The sequence below is a fragment of the Rhinoraja longicauda genome, chromosome 23 (genome assembly GCF_053455715.1).
Source record: "Rhinoraja longicauda isolate Sanriku21f chromosome 23, sRhiLon1.1, whole genome shotgun sequence".
In the NCBI taxonomy this organism is placed as follows: domain Eukaryota; kingdom Metazoa; phylum Chordata; class Chondrichthyes; order Rajiformes; family Arhynchobatidae; genus Rhinoraja; species Rhinoraja longicauda.
Genome location: NC_135975.1, coordinates 14,209,490 through 14,237,131, shown reverse-complemented (window position 1 = coordinate 14,237,131; position 27,642 = coordinate 14,209,490). Strand labels below are relative to the sequence as shown.

General features: G+C 38.7%; 1 protein-coding gene across 2 annotated transcripts; it reads right to left on the bottom strand.

Annotated features, from left to right (window-relative positions):
• Nucleotides 1-2: 2 nt before the first annotated feature.
• Nucleotides 3-26,076, bottom strand: dnajc2 (DnaJ (Hsp40) homolog, subfamily C, member 2). 2 transcript variants are annotated; one of them, XM_078419703.1, is made up of 17 exons: nucleotides 25,848-26,069; nucleotides 24,821-25,011; nucleotides 23,275-23,350; nucleotides 22,185-22,283; nucleotides 21,843-21,984; nucleotides 20,189-20,269; nucleotides 14,183-14,248; nucleotides 12,472-12,563; nucleotides 11,172-11,293; nucleotides 9,731-9,880; nucleotides 7,661-7,749; nucleotides 4,947-5,016; nucleotides 2,998-3,173; nucleotides 1,532-1,632; nucleotides 1,162-1,272; nucleotides 303-457; nucleotides 3-137 (listed from the first exon to the last, which is right to left on the bottom strand). In XM_078419703.1, the coding sequence occupies exons 1-17, from the start codon at nucleotides 25,900-25,902 to the stop codon at nucleotides 66-68; spliced, it is 1,848 nt and encodes a 615-aa protein (XP_078275829.1). In that variant the 5' UTR covers nucleotides 25,903-26,069; the 3' UTR covers nucleotides 3-65. The 2 variants fall into 2 exon arrangements, with proteins under 2 accessions (XP_078275829.1, XP_078275830.1); XM_078419704.1 differs by lacking the exon at nucleotides 1,162-1,272 and having other exon boundaries at nucleotides 25,848-26,076.
• Between the last annotated feature and the right edge of the window lie 1,566 nt (nucleotides 26,077-27,642).

Below are 27,642 nucleotides of genomic sequence, written 5' to 3'. Positions count from 1 at the left end.
TACTTGGTTTTATCATTTTATTATCAAATAATCACGTGCACACTGATAAAAGGGATTTAGGATCATCATTTCTTCAGTCGAGTGGTATTAACTTGGTCCTGTGCAGCTTTTTTTGCTTTAACCATTTCAACAAGTTCCTGTGAAGAAGGAACAAAGGATTCACAATGCTAGACAGGCAAAGTACAAGATACAGTAGCTATAAGTGTGTTCTAAAGTAGTTTGTCCATATTAGCTGAATAGCATTTCATTAAACAATATAAGCGACAATACAACTTTCTTCAAGACTTGTCTTATATATTTACCTTGTATCTCTTCATGCAATCTTTCTTAGTTCTTCCTGGAATAGTAGCCGCTATTTTTTCCCATCGTTCAGGTGTGTTAACTGGATACGTCTTTAGTGCTTGTTCCAAAAGCTTCTGCTCTTCGGCTGTCCAAAGGTTAATTTCATAACCAGGCACTAACAAAAAAAAGTCTTCAAGCATCAGTAAATTGTTATAACGTTTTGGTCAATTATGAACACAACTATAAAGCACCATGAAATAACCTTAATATCTGCTGTAAACAAAAAGCAAACATCTGAGAATCATTAAGTTTACTTTCCACCCATCATACTTTCTTTTTGTGAAATCCTTATTTGATATATCAAGTTATGTCACATGCATCACATTCCAGCACAATCAGTTAGACTTTGACGGGTGTAGCCATTGCCCAATAAGGAGCGGCGGTAAACGTCTCATTTTTCTACTACACTCCACCTGTTTACTGTGCTCAAAGTTTTTACCATTTTGGAAAACCCAGAAAAATCCATTAGGATGGAAAGCAGTTAAGTGATAGTGATGTCCAGAAGTACGATCACCAGGGTGGAATGAGGGGCAATGGATTCAGCGTTACAGAAATTTATTAGTTTTTCAAACCTTGTTTAAAAAATAATAATCTGCAAGAAAGAGGGCAGCAGATTGTGAAACATCTGCTATGGGAGGTTAAAACAATTTTGATTAGTGCTAAGGATTCATGACAGTGCTTTTGCCTGCCTGCAAAAATAACTAAATTCAATCTGTGTACTTTCCTCTTTCTCTTGAATATTTGTTAATGAGAGTAGATTTGGATGAGTGCTCAGAAGTCATAGGTCAGTTTTAAAGAATCAGCAGTTCACACTTTTACCCTCAAATCTCTCTGAAGGAATCACTTTATCCACTGTTGCAGCTGCTGTACTGTGTTCCTTATTAAATTTTTCAAATGCTTTCTTATTTATTTCATCTTTTTGTTGAGGATCTGCAGGGCAAACAGAATAATTAAAACTAACCATTTTTAAGATCCTATGAATCACGTGGTATATGTAAGCCAAGCTCAAAGAATCAAGATATTCTGGAGAATATTAACAGGTGTTTCTAAGTTACACATTATAGATCTTCATGCTCTACCATTTCCTCTATAATTGATAAACATGAATTGAAATAACATCTACCCGTATACTTAAATTTTTTACTCAACCCATTTTAAGGGAGGATTTAGTAAAAGGCTCAGCACCTACCAAGTTTTTGTAAATTCTTAGCCTTGTGGATTACATCCTTGGCTGTCCTTTTAATTCCACTTGTTGAATGTGAATTGATAAAATTCGCAATTACTTCCCATCTGAAAAGAAAGCACATGCCTGCGATCATGAATACATTAACCACATCTGAATATAAAAACTTTGGTTAAATTGGATATTAAAGCATTACAATTCAATGCTGTATAAATCTAATTTAATGGGGTTTTGAACTAAGTACACGATAAAAGTATTTACACATCCACTTAACCAAATGCAACATTTTTTTTTTAAAAGAAGTGATCCACCCTGAACATTGAAACTTTGCTTTCACATATAATACCAGAAACCTGACTAAATTCTGGAAACATTTAGGTCAAAGATACTCGAATGGAACTTAAACATGAAACATTAAATGATGCTCCTTCTACTGTTTACAAAACATTGTTGCAGTCTGACTTTTACTCACTAAAGCAAATACACATATATTGAATGAATGAACAAATACTTTATTGTCACGTGACAAGTCACAGTGAAATTCTTTGCTTGCATTCCCAAGGCATGCAAATCAAGGGCGCTTACAAACTATCCGCGCCAGGTCCTCCTCCCTGCAGTCCCCCCACGCCGGGTCCTCCTTGGTTCTTTCCCCCACCGCAGGTCCTCCATTGTTCCTTCCCCTGGCAGCAGGGTCCTTACTTTCGCATTGTCTATCCTCGTCAGTCAGCCAGCGCCATCATCGACTGCCGCAATGACCTCTCCACTATCACTGCCAGGTCCTCTGGGGTGCCAACCCGCCTTGGCTTCTCCACGGGCTCCGACTCACAGGGTCCGTTGACTCTGTTGGCTGCGGGCTCCGACCTGCAAGGCTCCAGCCATGGCCATGCCCTTGCATGACAGGATTAGATGAAGCTGACAGGACAATGCCCACTAACTCTTTTTTGAGATGGACACATGATTAAGTCCCTGGTGAAATACTACTTCCTTTGCAAAAATGGCTATCTTAAGTAGGTGAAAGTGGAAGAGAAAATAGAGTTCAAAAACAGCCAGAATTATAGATCTCTCGACCAGGAATAGAGCTGCTTTGCTTTTAATATTACTGTTCAGAACAGAAACTGAGAATTACAGAGGTGGAAAAGGAAAATTAAAAGGTTCAATGAATCAACCTACTTGCATTCCACATTTTTTGTAAATCTGTTAATCTTATACTGCTGCCAAAGGAGAATTTGTGGTCACCACCCAACAAGTAGCACCCCCAAGGACTCGACCCACATGTAAGAAATGTGAAAAAAATGCATCGCTTAAGATTCTTTCCTTAAACTTGCAATATTACAACCAGAAATTATTACCACTAGCAGAAATGTGCCATATTTTCAATTCTGCCGGTGTTTCACAAGACACATAAGTGCTGCACATAATAAGACACATTATTTCAGAAGTTACTCATTCGATTAATGTTGCCATGACATTACCTGGCATTAGTTCCAGCAGGAAAGATATTTACACCCTTTATCAGGAGCTGCAAGTCCTCCTCATTCCAGGCTTTGCTTCCTCCTCCATAACCTGCAACGTGATCTGAGCTTTTTGTAGCCTGCCGCATCCGTGCCTCCTCCTTCTCTTTTGCTAACTGTGCATTCACTTCTTGGATCTTCCAAAAAAAAAATAATGTAGACTTGAGGAACTGTAGATGCTGGTTTACAAAAAACAAAGTGCTTGAGTAACTCAGCGTGTGAAGAAGCGTCTCTGGAGAACGTGGATAAATGACATTTCAGGTCAGGACCCTTCCCTGGATCATTGCTTAATTGCTTTGGACCAACATTTCCACATCTATCCACCATTTTTGTATCATCAACTAGCATCTGGTTTTTTTTACCACTTGACTAATTTGCTGGACAGCAGGAATGAGAGAGGTTATAAAACTTCATCAAAGCAGCAAGTGGGAGAAATGTGAGGAATAGTGCAAGAGGACCATTCATGGCTCTCAAAGAGATTTAAAGATATTAGATTAAAGGGGAAAGCTTAAAATGATGGCAAGAAAGAAAAAAACAAGCATAGGAAAGTTTAGGATTTCATAAAAGGATCAAGATATTGGTAAGGGAAGAGAAAGAAGAATGACTATTGGCGAAATAATAAACACAAAAACGGACGAGCTTATCAGCGAGCCTTGCGTAGTGGGGGTATCCCAGTGAGCCACGGCCAGAAAGGTCCAGCTCACCTGCTGGACACTGGGGACTCACTCGGTATGCCCGACTCACCCGCCGCAGATGGAAGACCCGCACCACTGACAGGGAATCCACCTGGAAGGCCAAGCTTGCCCGTTCAGAGTGGAGGGAGTCGAACGGAGGGCAGGTAAGCAGACCGGCAGCGGGAGGGAGTACAATGCCTCGACAGTAAACCGGGTGCCACTCAGAGGCCGAGCCCATGGATCACATATGGCCAACAGCAGCACGGAGCGGTGGAGGGCACCGTGGCAATTCTTGGCCAGGCCGACTCTGCAACACTGTCAGGACAATGGGCCTTCATGGTCAGGTCAAAAACCCTGCACTTACAACAACTGGGACTTGAAAATAGCTGGTGACTCTGTATACTGCCTCAAAGTGCTATACACTTGTACTGTATCTGAGATGCTTATCTAATATGTATCTAAGTGCTTATGTATAGTGATACTCGTACTGAACTGTATACAAAAATGAATTTCATGGTAAATGTAACAAATAAAGTACCATACCATAAAAAGGACTCCTGAATTTAATGTGTAGGGGGAAAAAAAACTGCAGATGCTGGTTTAAATCAAAGGTAGACACAAAATGCTGGAGTAACTCAGCGGGTCAGGCTGCATGTTGGGAGAGAAGGAATGGATGATGTTTCGGGTCGAGACCCTTCTTCAGACTGTCATCAGTCTGAAGAAGGATCTCGGCCCAAAATGTCACCCATTCCTTCTCTCCCAAGATGCTGCCTGACCTGCTGAGTTACTCCAGCATTTTGTCTACCTGAATTTAATGTGATTTATTTTCTGACTGAAGCAAGACAAACTACAATGGGGGCTATGGAAATGGTAGAAAATAATCAGATATTTTATTTATGTCTTCCTGGAAGGAGATCAAGGAAGCTCCAGAAAATAATCGACGACTAAAGATGAAATGTGAATGAGACCTCAAAGAAATTAGTATTAATAAAAAAGACTAGAATTAGAGAAATTATAGGCTTATAGGCAGCTGAAAGGCAATGAATCTCCAGGTTACAATGACCTGCATTAGCTAGTGACAGCAGAGGCACTAAAATGAGGAAATAAACTCACCAAAATGAGTTCTTACTTGATGTGGCATAAACCTAACAATTTTGGTCCCAAGAGCACTCAAGCAACCAATGCCATAAAATCAAATTTTGCAGACTTCTTGTGCCAGCTCAACAAACATTGTACCTGTTTCTGGATTTCAGCTTGACCTTCATCCCTTGTACTTGATGCAAGTACTTCATTTAAGGTTTGTAGGCTAAGAAAAAGAAAAACAAACATTGAAATCCATAGTTTTTATGTCTTGTTTTAATTATGTGCATGTACATTTAGGCAGAAATAATCCAGTAATTGAATGGACATGGATATTACAAGTCAAAGATAGTACCTACTTACAAATTTTGATCTACAATTTAAAAATGTTGCTCATGTTTATAAACAATGTATAAAAAAAAGTAGATTTGCATTTATGTGACATTTAAGATGAAACTTTATTCTCCCTAGAGAGATGGAATTAAATTTGACTCCAGCCCAAAGAGACTTAAAAGCTGGGATAATGACATGGATTTCAAAGAGGATGTTAAAGGAGGAAATGATTATATAGATGCAGGCAAAATATCTATAATGGGCACAGCAGAGGAAATGCAAACAATATAGATCAGGTAGCATCAGATGAAGAGAGGGAAAGAGGGTGGTAAGTGATCCTCGAACCTCCATAATAGACAAAATATTGCATTGATTTTAAATAAAGCACAGAATCATTTGGCCCAACCAGTTAATGATGGTACTGCACACAGTTTCTACACAAACCTCTTGTAATCCTAAATTACAAAATCCGGTCGAAATTTTGTTATTCTTTTCTATTTATTTAGCTTTCCTTTAAATGTTTTGCAGCTACCTGCTCACAAGTCATAATCTCCACATTCTAATCGCTCTGTGAATAAAGGCAACACAAGTTCTTTGTTGAATTTATTGCTGCATCTCTCATAGCAGTAGTCCTATTCTTTGATATTCCCATGTGTTCACCACATCAATGTCCCTTTCACTATTTTTCAATAGACCCCTACAGGTAAACATTCTTAATACAATTTGTTAAAACATTTGGATTCATATTTTATACAGAAAAATCCAGTTCATCTCATTCACTAGTGGTATCAAGTTCCATGTTCTCATCTTTGTCTGAATTACATACTTTATTTTTGGTAGCAATCTTGCATTAATGGCTTACGGTTTTTCTATTCACCAAAAGTAAAAATAGTATTTTTATGTACATTATGAAAATCTTACAATCTTAAAGATCTCTATAGGTCATTCCTCAGCTTTCTCTGTCAAAGAGACTCAGTCTGTTCATCCTTTCACATATATTTCTGGTAACACTGAAGTAAATCCATTTAACAACCTCTCCAGTACCATTTTTTAATAAAATGGTAGTGGATTCCCGTGCAATACACCTAGTGCAGTCTAATCAAAATTCAATACTAGATTAGAATAAATAATCACAGAACTGTGCAGCACGGAAACAGGCCATTCTGACCAGCCTGTCCACGTCAATCTGTAGACATTCTTCTGTATTAATTCCATTGCCCAACACTATGCCGAGGCAATTCATCACAGCTCAGCTAGATACTTTATAAATGCTGTCAGCTTTAACCACTCTGTGTGGCTGTGCACGCTAGGTACTTGCAACACTCTGGGGGAAGGTAGTTCTCCTCGCATCTCTAACTCTTTCCCCTTTCCCTAAATCCATGTCCTCTTGTTTTACTTACCTCCAATATGAGGAATATTTCCTGCGGTCTACCCAGTTATACCTCTCATTATTTTATATACTTCAATCATGTTCTCTCAATCTTCTCCATTCCCAGGAATATAGACCCAGCTTCTCTAGTCTCTCCCCGTAACAGAACTGCTGCACCCAAGGCAACTGTGGTGAATCCCTCCATATCTTCTCCAGCACTAACACATCCTTTCTATACGTTGGCTACCAGAATTGCACCCAGTAAGTACTTCAGCTGAGGTCTGGTCAACATTAAAAAAATTGTAGAATAAGCTCACAACTTCTAATTTTAGTCTCCTGACTAATCAAGGCCAGTATCTCATATGCCTCCCCTAACTGTGTTGCCACCTTCAAGAATCTATGTAACTTGACCCCCAAGAGCCCTCTATTTCTCAATACCCCCAAAGACACTACCATTCTGGATGTCCAAGCCTTATAAATGCTCCCAAAATGCTTCACCTTGCACTTGGCTGTATTAAATTCCATCTGCCACTTATTTTTAGCCAATTTCACAACACATCCAGAGTACTCTGCAGTGAAAGACTATTTTCTGCTTATCAACAACTCTGCCAATCTTTGGGTCATTTGTGAACTTAATGTTACCTCGTACCTCTTAGTCATTCATGAATATTACAAATACCATTTTTTTCAATCATGTCTTTCTCAAAATCTTTGTCGTGGATTTGCTTCTTTCTCTTTTAAAATTAGTGCTTGGTTTTTATTTTAATGACTTCATTAACCAGACAACAATTATTTTGTGATTTGTGTATCTGGGTCAAGGGGCCCAGCTCAGATTGATTAAACCAGATGCAGAAAGGGGTTCAATAAGTTAAGCCAGGGAAGAGCTTCAAATCATGGTTATGTATGGAGCTTGTGAAAGAAGCAGAGTAATGAAAAGATTCATATCACTGCTTGCATTATTTTTCTTCTATATGTAGCTTATATTCCATTTAGAGATAATGGTGGTAGGGTGTTTGGAAAAAGAAGTGGAAGGAATTCCTGAATATCATTTATATCAAAGATTCTCCATTGAGGCCCAGAGCATCACTAAGAACACAATTATTAAAAATAAATAGCATGTCATTCATCTTGTAAATAAGGCAGATAAGCAACATTAAAATATATTTACCTCACTAATTCAAGTCGATCACAGAGTTTCTCCACATCCTCCATCATTTTCACATTTTCAGTTTGATTATCAGTAAAGTAGTTCCAATTCTTGTAAAGTACAAAAATAAGAGTGAATCACTCATACAGTAAACAGACCAGAAAGCAGCAATGACTGACTTCAGAATCTACTGGCATTGATGCAATTCTCATTTCCACTTATACAGTGATGGCAGCACCATAGAGAACACAGCCGAACATCATTTCATACGGAGACATGAGGTCGACTGATTACCTTCTTAAAGGGAAAATCCAAATTTTAGTTTTTAGTTACTAGCTGAGGGACGACGCTGTACTGATCTGATGATGCTATTGTTGTTCTTAAACACGTCATTCTTAAAAGGACAGGTCAAAGAAAATTAAATATAATTTCCTTTTCCGATTGTGTAACCCACAAATAATAATATAGGTTCAGGTAGACAAATATTGCACCAAACTGACGAGGTGACATTTATAAGCTGCCAATACAGAGTGATCATTTGGATGGTCAGCTAGTTCAATTTACACTTGAACTTTGCTTTCTGTTTTGAAGATGTTGCCATGAACTAAGGTAATGATGAAAGGACTTGTAGGTCAAAGGCACTGCCTTCTTTGTACTACATCCCAGTCAGGCTTACATATGTCAACTCAATTTTAGGCTTTATATTGTTTATGATCAGCCCTTTATGTTGCAGATGTGTAATGTCAAAAGTTCACTTTTTAATGGTTATAGTCAAGAAAAAATATTTCTTACAAAGGCAAAGAAAAGATAGGTGAGGCATGAACCGAGTCAGTGTGCTCGTGACTTTGATTTGTTGTTACCCATTGCAATAATTTTGTTGTAAATTTGGAAACTGGGATCTAGGTGTAAAAGTGAGTGAAGAGCAGAAAAAGATTAAGTCACTGGAAAGTGAAAGAATAAATGTTATGGTATAGTTAAGTAACCCATTATAGTGTACCACACAGAGCTCACTGTTCAGACCTGGTCAGCTAATTATAGAAAGCCAATCACCCATTTGGAATTGGTATATAGAAAAGTGAAACAAAGAATTCAAAGTTTGAGAGTAATTTCATAACATTAGCTGATTAAGGTGTTGATTCTCCAGCATGTACTGAGTTAGTATTGCTGGAGGTGCATTTTCCAATGAGTTATTAAATCTTATTTTAATGTAAAATGTCCCATGATATAATTCTGAAAAGCAGGGGAATTGTCGCTTAAATACCACTGATGGAGTCATTGTTACATTGTTATTGTGTGATCCATGCATGTGAAAATAGACTTTCACCTTTGGAGGCAGTGATGAGCAACCCCACGTGCAAGAAGCATCACAAACACTTGATGGTAATTGATTCACCTTTGTGCAACTGACGCCAACATCAGGGGAATAGAAACCATACAACTTGCAAGGAAAAAGATGGAGAAATTACCAATACTCTAGGGCCTAATTATGTGCAGATGCCATTTACAGCCTAAGAAAGATGCTAAAATTAAAAATGATCATTAGAATTAGAATGCCTGTTGAAGCAATTAACGATGGTTAAATCAACATGAACAAACAGAAGGGAAGTTAATAGATCAATATGAAACAGAAAGGCTAATAATTTGTTCATTGTTCTCCTGATGACAGAGAGCAAGGAAGTTAACAGATAAGGTCCAGCTAAATTAAATGTATTTTGTTTTTCATCTCTACAACAAACTGAACATTTTTAGATGAGGATGTCTGGAGCTGAAGAAATAGATTTGCTGTAAGCTCAGTGTTGTTATCCTTGCTTACACTTCAAAGGGCATTTAGTAAAGTGCATGCCAGTTTTAAGTCCTGTTAACTGCCTGAATGCTGGTTATATATATATATATAAATAAAAGTTTCCATCATCATCAGTTAGAAAACGGTGGTTACTTCTAGCACAGAACTGCTAAAATTTATGCCAGGAAAATTTGCACCCTCTCCATAAATTTATATTCATTAATATACAGATACAAATCTTTGTTTTATATTCACGGTGAAATTCCGAGAAATGACCATCCCTCCACTAAAACAACATTTCATCGCACCTTACAAACTGTTCGTAGCTTTTGCCTTTCTTTCTTAATTGCTTTCTTCTGTATTTCCTTTTCCTTCTTTGATTGCAGTGCTTGTTGTCTGGCTTCTTCCTCCTCTTTTTCTTTGGCCAATCGGGCAACTTCCAATTCAGCTTGTTTTATCTATTTAAAACAAAATATATTTTGAATTTCTTTGTAGAACACGTTAAAATTAGCACTCTTGTTTGTGCAATTAAAATATAACACTGAATGCCAAACTAAACTGCACACAAATATAGAAATTACACCTTACTTATAATATTCCAACATTAATTGCCCAAAATTAATTGTCTGAAGGGTCTCAACCCGAAACGTCACCCATTCCTTCTCTCCTGAGATGCTGCCTGACCAGATGAATTACTTTAGCATTTTGTGTCTACCTTTAATTGCCCAAAAGGTTTTTTTGTAAAAAGAAAACTGCTTAAATTTTGCAGAGCACCAAAGAAAATGTCTGGGCAATTTGCGCATTTCTTTGGTGACCCTTTCCACCAATGAACCAAAGACATGCAGGTTGGGAGCGACCTGGGCAGAGTCAAGGCAGGGCCGAAGATGTAAACTATATGGACTTCATCAAAACCTCTGATAAAGTTTGCACGTTAACTACTTTGTACGGTCAGATTGCATGGGATTCAGAGCTACTTGGACACAAAAAAAAATTCATGGTAGGAAGCAGAGGGTGATGGTGGAAGGGTGTTTTTAAGATTGAAAGCCCGTGACAAATGTGCCTCAGAGATCGGTGCTGGGACCATTGTCATTTATCATCTATATCAATGAATTGGACAATAATGTACTAGGTATGTTCAATAAATTTGTAGATTATACTAAAATATCACAGTGGCATCGTAGACAGTGGTTATCATAACAATGGGATCTTGGTCAGCGGGGACGAAGAATGGCTAATGGAATTTCATTCAGATAAGTGAAAGGTGTTGCACATTGGAATCTCAAACCAGGACTTTTAGTGAACGGTGGGGCCTTGGGAAGTATTGTAGAGCAGCGGGATCTAGGAGGTTAACTGAAAGTGACGTGGTTTCCTGTAAGTAGTGTCGCAGGAAGCTAAGGTGGTGCAGAAGGCATTTGGCACAGTGGCCTTCATCAGTCAAGGAAGAGAGTATAGAAGTTGGGACGTTATGTTACAGTTGTACAAGATGCTGGTGAGGCTGCACTTGGGAGTATTGTGTCCAGTTTGTTCACCCTGTTATAGTAAAGATGCCATTAAACTGGAAAGAGGGCAGAGAAAATGTTAACCATTTATTACATCATGGCCTATAAGATAATTTTGGGAAAGGAAATGTTTTCTCGCAGTTGACAGTTAAAGCATGGCATTCCCAAGTTAACCTTTCAATTTAATACCAGAAATCAAATTGTAGCATATTTAAAATGCAACCATACTTCCTCAATTTTTAATCCTTACTTTTTCTTTTTCATCTTCCTCTTTTCTTTTTGCCTCAGCTTTTGCCTTCTTCTCTGCTTCTTTTCTTGCTTTTTCTTCTTCTTTAAATTTTTTTATTCTAGGATCACAATTGTATGCAGTGTCTGTAAAAAAATCATCACAATAATGTCTTCGGTCTTGAGATTTTACATTGCTGTACATTGACAGACCTTTGATAGATATTCAGACCAACAATCAAAATTAAATGCATCAAAGTCAAGAGTTAGGTCAACTCTGCAAATTAATATATATAGCTTAGATGGTCAAATAGATATGCACTCAATTAATTCAATCAGCCTATATTGTAACAATCAATGATTCTAAATTGGACAAAAATATTAGAAACATAGAAAAATAGGTGGAATAGGTCATTCAGCCCTTCATGCCAGCACCACCATTCAATATGATCATGGCTGATCATCTAAAATCAGTACTAATTTCCTACTTTTTCCCCATATCCCTCGTTTCCTTTAGCCCCAAGAGCTAAATCTAACTCTCTCTTGAAAACATCCAGTGAATTGGCCTCCACTGCTTCTGTGGCAGAGAATTCCACAGATTCACAACTCTCTGGGTGAAAGTTTTTCCTCATCTCAGTCCTAAGTGGACATAGTAAATTACATAGCTTCATCAGTCTTTTAATCATCAGAAGCAAAAGACTTTGTTATATGACTATCAATTGCACAGTCATCACTGAGTGGCTGACAATAGAAATAATGACAATACTGAATATGCAAAGTTACCAAGGAACTTGTGAACAGTAAATTAGCATATTCCAACTTGTGAACAGTAAATTAGCATGTCTTTTTTTTAAAAGACATAGTATAAAGACAACAGTCAAGATTCAATGATCAACTCAATCTTTTGGGCCAGCACTGGTTGGAAAGTTGTTACAGGATTATAGGAGAATTCCCAGTTCTTTGTTGAGCGATTCATTTGCCCAATTTAGAATGCCTCACAGAAAAGAAAGCCTCAACAACAAGAGTAGGTTCTTCATCTTGCATGGAGGTATCAGGCGAGTAGTGCTAAAATCCCAATGTTCTAGACCCACAAGAAATAAGACTCTCATAGTCAGCCACTACTGTTCAAACATTTCCTGAAATGCACCATTCCCTAACATAGGACAAAGCAATATAGCTTTAGAATTAGCTCATTTTACTATACAATAGATGTTTATAATATCCAATTTATTTCAAGAGCTAGAAAATTAACTGACTCAGTAGAGAACTACTTGGCTATCCTATATACTAAATCATGGATTTATTTGTTCAAATACAAGACTTACCGACTAGTGTCCTTATTCTATTCATTTCTTCTTTTTTCCTTTGTGCACGAGCTGCTCTGTTCTGCTTCTCGATCCACTTTCTCTCATCTCGGCTGCAGAGGAAAAAAATCATTAGAAAAATTAAGACTACATTCCTGATCACTTTGATCCTCGAGTGAATTAGGGTGGTGTTCCAGGTTATGCTGAAATTGTACTGAAATGGTCCAATCTCTGAACTCCCCTTATGTGTAGCTCTCAGTAGTGCAGATTTGCAAAGCTGAACTAAAAAAAAATTATTTTTTTAAAAATCACAAATAGAGCAAATGCAGCACCTATTAATCTGAAAGCATTTAGTACACAAGTGTTTCAAGGTAAGAAAATGAAGCAAGGAAAACAATATTTGATGGTCGGCACAAGAAAAGACACAAAATATTGGAGTAACTCAGCGGGTCAGGCAGCATGTCTAAAAAACATGTATAGATCGGGACCCTTCTTCAGTCTGAAATGTCACATATCCATGTTCTCCAGGGATGCTGCCTGACATGCTGAGTTACTCCAACATTTTGCATTGTTCCTTGGTAAACCAGCATCTGCAGTTCCTGGTTTCTAATATTTAATGGTCTGTTTTTCATTGAGGCACAGAGCTGTGCAGCGTGGCAACAGTCCATTCGGCCCAGCTTGTCCATGCTGACAAGTCATCATTCTGGGCTAGTTCCATTTGCTCCATATTCCTCTAAACCGTTCCTACCCATATATCTATCCAAATATCCTAAAACAAATGTAAAAGTTATCTTGCAACTTTAGAAAATTATTGTCAATTAGATTGGCAAGTGGAGGCGAGGTTTGGAACAGTGAGAATAGGTTATAACTGATTAATGATGGTGAGGCAGGAAGAATGAAAAACAATTGTAACTGATTAGTGAGCCATGCAAGATCAGAAAATTATATTCGATTAGTGATGGTGTGCGAGAGCAGAAGCGATTAGAATAATTTGAAAGTGGGGAAGTGAAATCATTATAATCAATTAAAGTGGAGACAGATGGGAAGAACAGACTAAATTCGATTAGTGATGGTGAAGGGGGATGGGGGTGAGCAGGTTGTAATTGATTACTGATGAAAAGAGGGTAGGACAATGAGAACCATATATGATTAGTGGTAGAGAGGTATTGTAGGAGGTCAATGCGATCAATTAATGATGGGACAGTCTGGAATTTAATTGGAATCAATTAATGGAAATGTGGGTGAAGTAATAAGAACACAGGCAATTGAAATCAATTAGCAATGGAGAGAGGGATGTGCATGAGATTACAATTGCTGGGACATGAGAACATAAGAAATTATAAATGATTAGTGTTGGAAGAGGGGGATAAGTGCTAATGCAGATGTTATGAGAACTGATTATAATTTAATACTGATGGAGGGAGAAATGTGTAAGAACAGAGGCAATTATTGGTAAATTATACCGAGAGGGAAGGATTGCAACCAGCAAAAGAGGCTGTGAGAACAGATCCAACCAGCAGGTTGTTACCAGGACTCGAGGCATTGAGTATAAAGAGAGGCTGGTACAAATTTTCCTGGAGCGTATGAGGCTAAGGATGACCTTATAAACAAAGCTCAAGAAAGTTAGTTTGGATAAACAATTATCTGCTTAACAGATTTGTATACATATTTCTTAAAACAGACTAAAGACTTTGAAAAATATTAGCTAAAGAATGAATGAAATATTACATACCACTCCGCTTTTTCTTTCTCTTCTTCGTCTAAGTAAGAAAATTCCCGCCAGGAGTCATTGTTATACCTAAAGAATTTTAAATATTGACAATAAAGCACACAAAATATAAACCAAACCTGTATGCCAAAAACTATTTGTAAAGTGTCAAAATAAAATTGAAATTTAACTCAACAACACAGATTTTTAAAGCTCTCAACTACACATCCAGTTTACAATGATTACTTTCGGAATTTCAACTGGAATGCTTGTGGTCAGAAAAATATTCCAGGATTTGTCATGGGAAGAGATCGCCAAGCGAACAAGAAAAAGATTCAAGGATATGTTCAAAGCCTCCTTGAAAAAATACATCCGCAAAGAACTCCCAACAAATGTAGCCAACATGATTTCCCCCCCAATAAAACTACATTAACTTGGTTTGATTGCATTAGCTTCTCTAACAGACTAATTATTTCTTCCTTGATTAGAGACTCCAGTATCTTATCAATAGGTGTTAAGCTAACTAGCCTAAAAAAATTAGTTCACATCCCCTCCCTCCCCCTTCTTGAGCTAGGGGAATCCATTTGTTGCTTTCCAATCTATCAGTACTCTCTTGAAATTCAGTTCTGATAAACCAACCAATGACTTTAATATCTCTGCAGCTTCTTATTTTATTACCCATGGATGCAGGCCGTAAGTTTTCCCAATTCAAGCCCCTTGTGATAGAGATCATTACAAGTTCTTCCGTGCTATTTGAAATTTCTGTTACCTTTAAGATATTTGTAGTCTCCTTCATGAAGACTATTGCAAAATATTGGTTTAAATTATCAGTTATTTTCCAATATTAATTCCCTATTCTCTCCCTCCAGGGGCCCCAAACATTGTAGCCACCTTTTTAAATAACCAAACGCTTTTGCTATTAATATTTGCCACTTTTCCTTCAATCAACTCTCTGCCTCCTTATTAGCTTTTTAGTTTCTTGCTGCTAGTTCTTGATAAATTCCCAATCTTCTCGTCTACCACCAGCTTTTGCCTTTCTGTATGCTTTTTTTTAAATTTCCGGGTTTCTTTCACCTCATAAATCATGGCTCATCTTTCTTATCAAGTCCCTCTTTAGTGGCAACTAATCAGCAGAGGACCTCGTCTAACACCAGGTTTAAATAACAGGACCACAGTCCCCCAGTGTTACACAGAATCATCAGCTATATTACATGCAGGAGTGTCGCTTGAAAATCATGAAATGTTTTGAGAGGCTAGTTATGGAACGCATTAAATCCAGCCTATCCAGCGGCTTTGACACACTGCAGTTCGGCTACCGCCATAACAGGTCCACAGTCTACGCCAATGCTCTAGCCCTACAGTCATTCCTAGATCGCCTGGAGAAGAGAGACACGTATGCCAGACTCCTATTCATAGACTACAGTTCTGCCTTTAATACCATTATACCATCCAAGATTATCATTAAACTTGCGGGACTTGGTGTCAGCACTCATCTCTGCAACTGGATCCTCGACTTCCTGACCAACAGACACCAATCAGTGAAGATAGGTGACGAATCATCCTTCACGATAATCTTCACCTCGCGGGATCCGCAAGGATGCATTCTCACCCCCCTTCCTTACTCCTTGTACACCCATGTACAAATCTAATTCAATTTTCAAATTTGCAGACAACACCACTATTGTGGGCTGGATATCAAATAATGATGAGGCGGAGTACAGGAAGGAGAATGGGAACCTTGTGTCCCAGTGTCGAGACAACCTTTCTCTCAATGCCAGCAAGACAAAGGAAATAGTGATTGACTTCAGAAAACAAACTCATACCCCAGTTTGCATTGATGGTGCCAGAATAGTTGGTTGAAAACTTCAAATTCCTAGGAGTCAATATCACCAACAATTTCTCCTGGACCACTCACATTGAAGCAACGACCAAGAAGGCACACCAACGCCTCTACTTCCTTAGAAGGCTTAGGAAGTTTGGCATGTCCCCTACAACTCTCACCAACGTCTACAGATGCACCATAGAAAGCATTTTATCAGGAGGTAGACACAAAATGCTGGAGTAACTCAGCGGGTCAGGCAGCATCTCTGGAGAGAAGGGATGGGTGACGTTTCGGGTCGAGACCCTTCTTCAGACTGATGTCAGGGGAGGGGGCGGGACAAAGAAAGGATATAGTAGGAAACAGGAAGACTAGTGGGAGAACTGGGAAGGGGGAGGGGAAAGAGTAGGACAGAGGAACTATCTGAAGTTAGAGAAGTTAATGTTCATACTGCTGGGGTGTAAACTGCTCAAGCGAAATATGAGATGTTGTTCCTCCAATTTGCGCTGGGCCTCTCCCTGACAATTGAGGCTCAGGACAGAAAGGTCAGATTGGGAATGGGAGGGGGAGCCACCGGGAGATCAGGTTGGTTAAGGCGGACTGAGCAGAGGTGTTGAGTGAAAAGATCGCCAAGCCTGCGCTTGGTCTCAACGATGTAGAGGTGGTGCAGGTGAACCTCTGCCTCACCTGGAAAGACTGTTTGGGTCCTTGGATGGAGTCGAGAGGGGAGGTAAAGGGACAGGTGCTGCATCTCCTGCGGTTGCAGAGGAAAGTATCTGGGGAGGGGGTGGTTTGGGTGGGAAGGGACGATCAGGAGGCATCACAGCTTGGTTTAGTAACAGCTCTATCCAGAACCACAAGAAATTGCAGCGAATTGTGGACACAGCCCAGGTCATCACACAAACCAACCTCCCTTCTATTGACTCCATTTATATCTCACTCTGCCTTGGCAAGGCCAGCAGCATAATCAAGGACGAGTCACACCCTGGCCACTCCCGGTTCTCCCCTCTCCCATCAGGCAAAAGGTTTAGAACACTACCAGGTTCAGACAGTTTTTTCCCAGCTGTTATCAGGCAACCGAATCATCATACCACAACCAGAGAGCAGTGCTGAACTACTATCTAACTCTTTGATGACCCTCGGATTATCCTTGATCAGACTTTGCTGGCTTTACCCTTAACATTATTCCCTTATCGTATATCTATACACTGTAAATGGATCAATTGTAATCACGTATTGTCTTTCTACTGACTGGTTAGCATGTAACAAAAGCTTTTCATTTTATCCTGGCAGTCATGATAATAAACTAAACCTGATTTCTTAATGGAAGACAAATATTCCAGTATTTGTCATATATGACATTTTATATGTGATATATAAAATGTCATATTATATATAACAAATAATATATATTATTCATATATCATAAATAAATTTCTATAATACTAGACCAAGTTGACCCATTGGAACCAAACCTCTCCTGCATTGGTGCAGCACCCACCCCCCCTACCCCTCACCTTCTCCCCCCACCCCCTCCCTCCCTAGGAGATAGATTTAAACTTTAGAATGTGAAGAACTTTAAAAATATAACACCAATTTCAATGAAACTTCTTCCATTAGCACAAAGGGACGACGGTGAGTAAGGTGGGCCTAAAATTGTCACGCTATCGTATACCGTTTTGGCTGTAGTTCAGGAACAAACAAACGAGAGTTTTAGTATGTAGATATATAAATATCATATATGTATATAATATATATAAATATGTATTTTTATATATATAGGCCATATTGACTAATGTGTTAAGTAAAAAATATATCTTCTGAATGGCACGAGGAAGGGAAATGCAATTATTTGAAATCTTAAATCTACAATAAGCACTGTTCAAACCACCAGAAACAAGGTTTCAGAATCTGAAAAAAATACTCATGTAAAAATAGAGCAGTGAAGTAAATTTCTACAAAGGAAAAATCTGAATTTTTTAGTGAATCAATTTTTCTTTACACAATCATAATTTAGGGGAAAAGTTGCCTATTCCTTGTTTTTTTCCTGACCACAGAGTCAGCTTATTATATTTACAACTGTTAAATCCATGGTGTTTAAAAGAATAAGCTTTACGCCAAAATGCAATAGTATCTCATATCGGTACTAAACATAAGCATACGGGTCACATCTAAAACAGAATCAGTGGAACAGTAGGATTTTTTATATTTTCAATTTCTGCAAATTGCAAAGAAATAAATTAGCTTGGTGTGTCCATAAAAATAAAATCATGGATCAAACTTACTAATTTGAGGTCACTTTTGATTTTGCCCATTTCCACATTAGGCGACAAAATGTAAAAATGTCATCCTTTGAACACTTTTGCAACAGCATGATGTCACACGACGTTAATGCTGTAATTGTGTGATTAGCATATGATGATCATGTGAACTCATTTCTCAAATAGCTGCCACCATTTAGAAAACATTACATAGAAGCATCTGCAATGTTGTCAATATTTAAGAAACAAGTGAACACTGGAGCGGAATCTCCAGCAGGGATTTGATATAATGGTTCTGAAGAGTTTCGGAGTTTTAATTGAAATTGATTAAATCTTGAAGAGTTCAGATTGAGAAAATAAAGAGCAATTGTTTCCTGGGCCTTAATGTCAGCAATGAAAAGGCAGAGATTTAAGATTATTGGCAAAAGAGCCAGAGGCAACATTAAAAAGACTATTTTTAATCAGAACATTCTTTGACATTGCCAATGCTGGCTACAGATTCAAATTGAATCTTTCAAAAAATTAAATAGGCGAATGAAACCATTGCTGGCTGTGGAGAAAGAACTAGGGAGACGCACCAAAGTGATTTAAAATTCAGAGCAGCTGGCATATATTGAAAAGGCTTCGTAGCCTCTTTAAATTGTGCTATGAAAAAATAAATAAGAACATAAGTTAAATGCGTATAGTGTTTTAACTGGAAAAATGCAGCAGCCAGATTGTACGCAAGAGCAGCCACCAACTGCACTGAAGAGTACAGGCCACAGAGCAAAACATGTGCACCTGGATACAACAGAAAATTTAAGGCTCCAATTTGTTCTTGCGCAAATATTGTCTGAATAATATCAAAAATTGGGTCTACCAACCAGCAGATAAATAAATTAGGCTGGTGTTTGCATTAAAGAAAATCATGGGTCAAACTTACTAATTTGGGGTGACTTTTGATTTTGCCTGCTTCAAAGTTCAAGTTGGAATATTGATGACAGTACAAAATGTAATCTCATACCATATTACAGGATGGGAGAGAGAGACCAGTGCAGTCTGTGGACAGATTAATGAAAGTCTAATTAAGTGGTTCAATTGCAAGGTGGCCTCCTGCAGATTACATGCCAAAATGGTCAGGTTACTGATCTTGTAATCATGAAAGCTCAACCAATGATCAGGGGATACAAGTTCAATTTTCATCATGATAGTTGTTGACTTTATACAAATGTCATAAAAAGCAAACATTAGCAAGTAAGAAATTACTGTCTGTCATTATAAATCCATCCTTTGCAGAAAGCCTATATTTCGTGCCATCGGTAAAGTTCAATACTGAACTCCCTATTCCATAATTAAAATATGAACTGATGAGACCACAGATTTGACATCTGATGCACATGTGCCCACTAACAATACTTTATTAACCCATCCAGGAAATTGGCTGAGTAAGCAATTAACTTATCCTTTGAGCTTCAAGTTCATTAAATGGTTGAGCACAAAACAAACTGCTAGAGGAACTCAGCAGATCGGGCAACATCTAACGAGGGAAATAGGCAGGCTATATATTGGATCAGAAATGTTTCAGGTTTGGTCTCTTCTTTCATATACGTCACCTTACCTACCTCCAGCAGTTTGTTTTTTTTGCTCAAGTTTACTGCATAAAGTCTCCAGTCTTTAAGAAATAGTTGACTCTTAATTGCTCACTAAAATGTTCCTGCAAGCCACACAATTCAAGGCCAATTATTTAGGATAATAAAATTTTAGGCTTGTGAATGAATTAAAATCTACCCAACCCCTCGGCATCCAATTTCTCATCATTGATGGTGAATCTTTCAGTCATTTGGAGTTTATACCGTTGGATCCACGTGAAATCTTTCTCTCAAAATCCCTTTGCTTTGATAAAATAATTTTAAGAGAGACATTCTGTGAAGCCATATGAAACACAAGGCATTGGGAAACAAGGAAACTTACCAGAATGAATAAAATGCATCTATTTCTTCAATGGAAGAATTCAAATCACCCAGCTTTGGAACATGTTTATTTTTGGACCACCTATGAATAATATTTGCATTTTTCATAATTAGCTGTTAAACACACAAAATCTTATGCACTACATAGGAATTTTTTTTAAAAACAGCTTTCCATAATGTCCAATTGAACAAGCCAAATAAAAAATGCGAAAGATGAAAACTGAGTGAAGTGTACAGGAATCAATAGATTTAAAGAAACGTCTTGTATAATACATGAACAGAGTTTAGAAAACGTGATGTAAAATTTGAAATGACAAATAAATGTCATGGCCACATGGCAAAATTATACAGAGTTTATTATGGTTCATGAGCCATTTAACAAAATTCAGTGAACCTATTCAAATGTGTTTTTACATTTTAAAAAAATAGATCAACACAGGCATAAGCATGACAAAATACACTGAATAGATGGAAGGAAAAATAACAGCAGATGCTGGTACAAATCGAAGGTGTCACAAAATGCTGGAGTAACTCAGCGGGTCAGGCAGCATCTCAGGAGAGAAGGAATGGGTGACGTTTCGGGTCGAGACCCTTCTTCAGGTTGATGTCAGGGGAGGGGGCAGGACAAAGAAAGGATATAGTTGGAGATAGGAAGACAGAGGGAGAACTGGGAAGGGGAAAGAGAGGGACAGAGGAGCTATCTAAAGTTAGAGAAATCAATGTTCATACCGCTGTTCCTCCAATTTGCAGTGGGCCTCACTATGACAATGGGGGAGGCCCATGACAGAAAGGTCAGACTGGGAGTAGGAGCGGGAGTTGAAGTGCTGAGACACTGAGATGGAAAACCTTTTATAGACCAGCTTTATCAATTGTCTGGCGTTTTTTTAATTCGCTCCATACAGACAGTCCTGTAGTTTGATTGGCTTGTTATAATTGTAAATTGTGTGTGTAGGATAATGTTAGTGTGCGGGGATCGCTGGTCAGTGCGGACTCAGTGGGCCAAACGGCCTGATTCCGCGCTGTATCATCATTAAACTAAAACTAAGCCAAATTAGATCCAACCCAAGACATGTAAAACTGCCACAAAATGCCAGAGTAACTCAGCCGGACAGGCAGCATCTGTGGAGAGAAGGAATTGTTGACGTTTTGGGTCAAGATCCGTCTTCAGTCTGAAGAAGGGTTCGACCCAAAATGTTACCCATTCCTTCTCTTCAGAGATGCTGCCTGTCTCGCTGAGTTACTCTGGCATTTTGTGTCCATCTTCGTTGTACACCAGCATCTGCAGATCCTTCCTTCAAATGTATAATTGCAACAGCGCAGTCTTTGCTATAAATTAATAAATGTTTTGGATATTGTGAAAAGGGATTACTAACATGTTAACATGCCATTACAAACACAAACTACAACTCCTGACAATCTGTACCAATGTAACAACAGCACAATCTCCCAACAGCAGAACTCCAAGCCTTCGAAAATGAAACTGCTGTTTTTGACTAGGTAGAACTACTTTAATTTTTCATTCCAAATTTTGAAAGGAAACTCTTGCAGAGGTGACCGTTTTGAATTGTGATTATAGCACTATAGCCAACTGATTCTTTAGATTTAAAGTAGTTTAAAATTGTCCACAATTGAATATACAGATATTTTCTCCTCACCTGGCATTCCGTTCAAAGGCTGCTTGAAACACCTCAATGAAGTTCTCTTTTGCTTCACTTTTAGAAGGTATTGAATTGTCGAAAGTGGGATCTACACTGTCGAATGCTCGATGTTTCAATGGATCAGACAATATTTCGTTGGCTAAAAATAGGAAAACGCTATTAATGAAATAGTGCACGTGTCTTCCATCCGCAATTAAACCTCCCAATGGATGAATTATCTCATCTCTTCCCATCACAATTGTACTTTAAATGTTGACCTTCCTCCACTCCACCCCCCACAATTTGATTTTCTTTGCTTTACAGCACCACGTAGGATCCACACGCCAATATAATTCTTACCTTTTGTAATACATGTAAAATAATCATTGTCCCCTTCCCCTATTTGTTCTCCTGCTGCTTTCCTTTTATCAGGGTGATGTTTCAATACCATGGTTTTATCTAAAAGAAAACACAGTGGCTTAAGCTTGATTACTTATGTCTAATACATTTCTGGGAAGTTTTCATTTTAAGGATTCAGCTTGGAGACTGCATTTAGAATCCTTAAATGATCAAGTTGTGGCAGCTTGACTACTTGTGTTTCATCAACTTTAGATGAAGTCAGGATGCCATACAAATGACAATGATATAAAATTACTCCCAAAAAGCCATCAAATAATTTTATTTTCACTCAGTAAGGAAAGCGTGAACAGCTATCATGTTCACAAAACCTGGAGAAACACTGCAATTTCTGTGTTATGTAAAAGTAATTCTGAGATTAACAGTGCTGCCGTTATATATGTGCAATTGCTACAGAAACTGTAGGGCGGGAGCGGACATGTAATTTTTTTTAGAAACCTGTGTCCAAAGTGTATCATACCATCTTTAACTTTATGAAAATAGCAATACAATGTCTGTCCATCCACTCTTTCAGATCCAATTAGCCCAACAAAGGGCACCAAGGTATTTCTTCTCACCTTTCCAGCAATTTGCAATGCAGAATAAAAATCAGCATATCAAACCAAAAAGAGAAAGTTTGAGTGCCTGCATAACTGAATCCTGGGCACAATTTCAGGACAATAACATCAAGATATAAAAATATTTAATTGAATCACCTCCACATTATTCAATCAAATAGCACCATGACCGAGCAGGAAATGGCTGTTTAGCCCCTCAAACATGTGCTACCATTCAACTAGAACATGGCTGACCAAATACCATCGTCCAACTCCAACATATACTCACTTTAATATGCAAAAATCTAACGCTTTCCGTTTCAATCACTATCAAACAATAAATACAGCATCAAGAACACAGGTCAAGTCATTTCCCTCAAGATTAACTATCTAAAAACTTTTCAGATTACATTTAAATTCCATGAAGCACATCAAATAGTACCATAACAAAAGGGATTCAAAAACAACGAATCCTCAGCTCATGGAAAAATACTTACGTGCAGACTTGATTTGTCTCTGTGTTGCTTTGTACCTCAAATGTCCTAGCCCAAGAACAGCATAATGATCTTGATTCTGGAAAAGGAACAGAAAAATTTAGCCAAAGAAATAGAGATCTGTGATCAAATCCTTGATAAATTCAAGTATTTGATCACTCAAGCATTTAATACTTGGAGTGTTTTCCTAATGCTCTATTGGTATACAAAAACCTTTGTTAATTAAAAATAGAAAATCTGATAAAGGATAGATGCCAAAAGATATTTGGGTCTCTTTTCTCAGACGCTGTCTGACTGCTGAATTTTTGTGTTTTCAATTTTCAGCATTGGTAATTTTTATTTTCGTAAACTTTCTGCAGCACAGAAATTATTCCCACCAGAAATCCTACATTTCAAGTGTTTTAATCGTGCAGAAATAATTTACCAACATCTGCAATTCCTTCCTACACTTTTTATCCACTCTTGGTCACCACAATTCCCCTTCTCAATGCACAAAATGTGACTGATTTCTAACTTTTCCTTGTTCCTATGAAGGTTAACGACCTGAAACATTAACTGTTTCTCTCTCCAAAGGCAGATGTCTTCAGATTTTCTAGTACTCAATATTTCATTTAAAATTTCCAGCATCTCCTGTTTGTAATTTCCTTTTCTCGTATTCTGGCGAGTCTGCTCATTTCTCATTTCAAAGCCTACATAAGCTCTTTAAGAAAATTACCTTAGTACTCCAGATAGGTTCCAAAGGGGGCTGAATTTAGATGTACTTAACAAAACATTATTCCCATTTTATTGTAGGATTAAAAGTTGAAATTCCCGTGAACATTGAGAAAAAACATACTTCACCCACATTTCAATGATCTGCTTTCATGTATCCCTAAATATGAGTTGGTACCCAGTCAGTCATAGAGATGGACAGCACAGACACAGCCTTTCGACCCATCACATCCAAGCCGACCGTTTTGCCTAACTGCACTAATCCTGCATTCTTGCATTTGTTTTTGTATTCCGTGCCTATTTAAATGTCTCTTAAATAGAATAATATACTTCACAACTACCTCTGGCAGCAAGTTCCAGATATCAACTACTCTATGCACAAAACTTTCCCCTCAAATCCCTTTAAATTCTTATTTTTGTTTCCAACTTTTCACCATCTAGAAAATACTTAAAATTTTATTTTTAGCTGAGAACAGGCCTTCCACTTGGACAGCTTGTCTCACCAGATGATGTTACCATACCACTTCCAACATTTTCTATTTCTGAAATAATGGATTCAGTTATGGTCAATAACCTGACACACCAAAGATATAATATAAATCTACATTAATTCTCGATGACAAAGATTTTGGCCAAGACAAAAAAGACTACCCTGACATTTTTTTAATTAAAAAGATTAATGAGGCGGTACCTTTTGAGAGAAAACAAAAATCAACCAAATCTAACTAAAGCTAAAAAGGCCAAAATGAGTTAAGAAAAAAAAGTGCATCCCTATGCTTACATTGGTCCGATTTGACTTTGGTGGACAGAAATTTTAAGAACGTAAATCAATACATACTTTCCAGTCCTTTGGTTCAAGTGTTTTCAGCAATGGATATTCCTCGATTTGCAATTCTTCATCTTCTGATTCGGAAGATGATTCTTTCTCATCTTCCAACTCATGAAAAGAAGCTGACACATTCCTAGCCCGTCTCTTTACAAGTGCCTCAAACCATCTTCCAACTGGTTCCACTGGGCAAAGTACTGAAGCTGCATGCAAAGAGAAACTTTGTCAAAGAGCTAACATACAAATGTTCTTACAGAAATGACTAAAGACATCACAAATGTATTTTAATGAAGAGACCAACAGCCTATGGAAATAACTAAAGTTCTGAGTGCAGACGCTACACAGAGATGAGTTTTCTGAGAGGAATTGCTCCCGCTTTCAAAGCTTTAAGCCTTCACATCATTATTTTCTGATTTTAACCTATTATTGTATAAAGATTACAATCAGAAAATTATGAAAAGGCTTAAAGCTTGGATTTTAAATGCCTTTAAAGCAGGGAGCTTTGTATTAGAATACAATAATAGAGACTAAAATCAGAAATTAAAGCTTGGATTTCAAATACAATGGGGGGCAATATATTCAACTGAACATACCCAACATCCCTCCAAAGTAGAGAATTTGAAACAACCAGTGTGAAAAGAAACATTGCTCAATTCAATCTTAAATGAGAGATCGATACACATGGTACCCTTCTCCTACACATCACAAATAGTCCTCAGTTGGAGCCTCTCGGTATCCACCCCATTCCTCTCAGAACTCGAAACTTCGCTAAGTATACTCCCCAAACCTCACGAAAGGCAGGGAAAACTCGGCCACAAGTGTTGTTCAAGATCTGAAAAGTGAAGATGCTGCGAGTGCAGAGTAACAATGGTCGAGAGTAGGAGTGCCCTGGTATCGCACCCAAATAAACGTATCTCAGATCTCTTACCCAGGCAACTGTGTCTCAGATCCCCCTGGATGAACAAGGGTTAGCGGGCCCGGTGGGGTGGGGGTGCGGCCCGAGGCCGAGCAGACGGAGAGGGGCTTCGCAAACACTTACCTCCCAGCGGCTTTAGCACGGCGGAGGCCAGGCCCTCCGGCGCCTCGCACAACATGGCTGCCCGACTGGCCGCTCACCGTCCACCCTCGCTCCGCTCCGCGACCGGTCCCCGCCGCCGCCACATGAACCGGCCGGCTCCCCCAGCACTTCCGGGGCCTTCCCGTGCAACGGCTTCGTCGGTCCGCGGAACTCGGTGGCTGCACAGAGCATTCCGGCCTGTAATCCCTGCGAGAAAAGGGGGGCTGGTTACCCGTTGCACACCACACCAGCTTGCATCTGTACAATGCTCCGAGGCACTGCTACCCCGCAAGCAAAAATATGGTTAGGAAAGAAAACTGCAGATGCTGGTTTAAATGGAAGGTAAACACAAAATGCTGGAGTAACGCAGCATCTCTGGAGAGAAGGGTGAGTGACGTTTCGGGTCGAGTCCCTTCTAACGTCACCCATTCCTTCTCTCCAGAGATGCTGCCTGACCCGCTGAGTTACTTCAGCATTTTGTGCCTACCTTCGAGCAAAAAGATGGTGTCGGACGAGGAGACAGAGCGTTTGTTCAGAAGCTATCAGGGATGATGGTGGTAGTGGATTTTCTGCCGAGTTGAGGGAATTCAGGGTCTTTAATAGCCGATGGGACAAAGGGGAAAATAACTATCAAATAACAGAAGTCTGTGAGAGGAGTGGTGCAGCTGAACTTGGGATGATCTGCGATATGGAATGATGGATATGGAGGCTTTGGAGAGGGCGCAGAACGCTGCCTGAATGTAGCTGCAGGGAGAGGTTGTTCATTAGTTCTGGGAGCTAATTAGTTCTAGGAGCCATTTGGCCCATCAAATCAGGGGATACGTCCTCCACAGTTGTACCCAGCCAAATCATCTAGGTATGCTATTTGTTTTACTGAGGTCATGTCCCATTGATATAAACTCCAGAGAATGGAGACTTAGCGACTCAGTCTCTCCCCATATGACTTTCTATCCCAGAAACCTGTCTGATGCTGCACTCCCTCTTTCGCAAATGCATCCGTGTTGACTGCTCAATCATGTTATTTTCTAGATGTCCTTATTATCACATCCTTTGAGGTTTTTTGCAGACGTCACTTTGGTGGTATCTCTCTAGTGTTTCAAGCTGCCAGCGGTGGGTAGTCCTTGTCTCCAAGATGTACAGGAGGGAGGGGGTCACTGCTTTCCAAGAATGCCAAGACTAGTTAGGGGCTTGATTTACAAACATTTCTCCTCAGGTGGCCAAAGGCTGTGCTGACACACAGAAAGCATTGATGAATTTCATCAACGACGTCAGGCTTCATTGAAAATTGATTCATGAGATATGGGAAGTGGTCCACATTTTCCATAGCCTCATCTAGAAATTTTGTTATTAGGGTCAGTGTTATCGTGCAGGTTAGTAGAGTTTTGTACACATGTATGACCCATTCATCACATATTTTAGGGAAAGTGTCAATGATGGTTGGAGCTCAGCTTCTGAATGTGTACATATCCAAACATCATTTGACGTGAACATCTGGCCAGATTCTGTTTACCAGTCCTAAAACTAAGCTAATATATTACCCCCAATGCCAGGATTTATCATGCAGCATTTTAATTAATTCCTCTTGGATATCCAGGTACACTGGTTACCATTTATTCACTCTGCCTTTACACCCTCAAAACACTGTTTCTATGTTCTGGTGCTTGAATGTATAATGAATTTCTAATTCTCCACTTCTGCCTCCTTAATGGAACATTTTCCAACTAACAAATATAAGGCTGACCAGCAATTAGCTTGGAGCAGATTTTCAATCCAATCT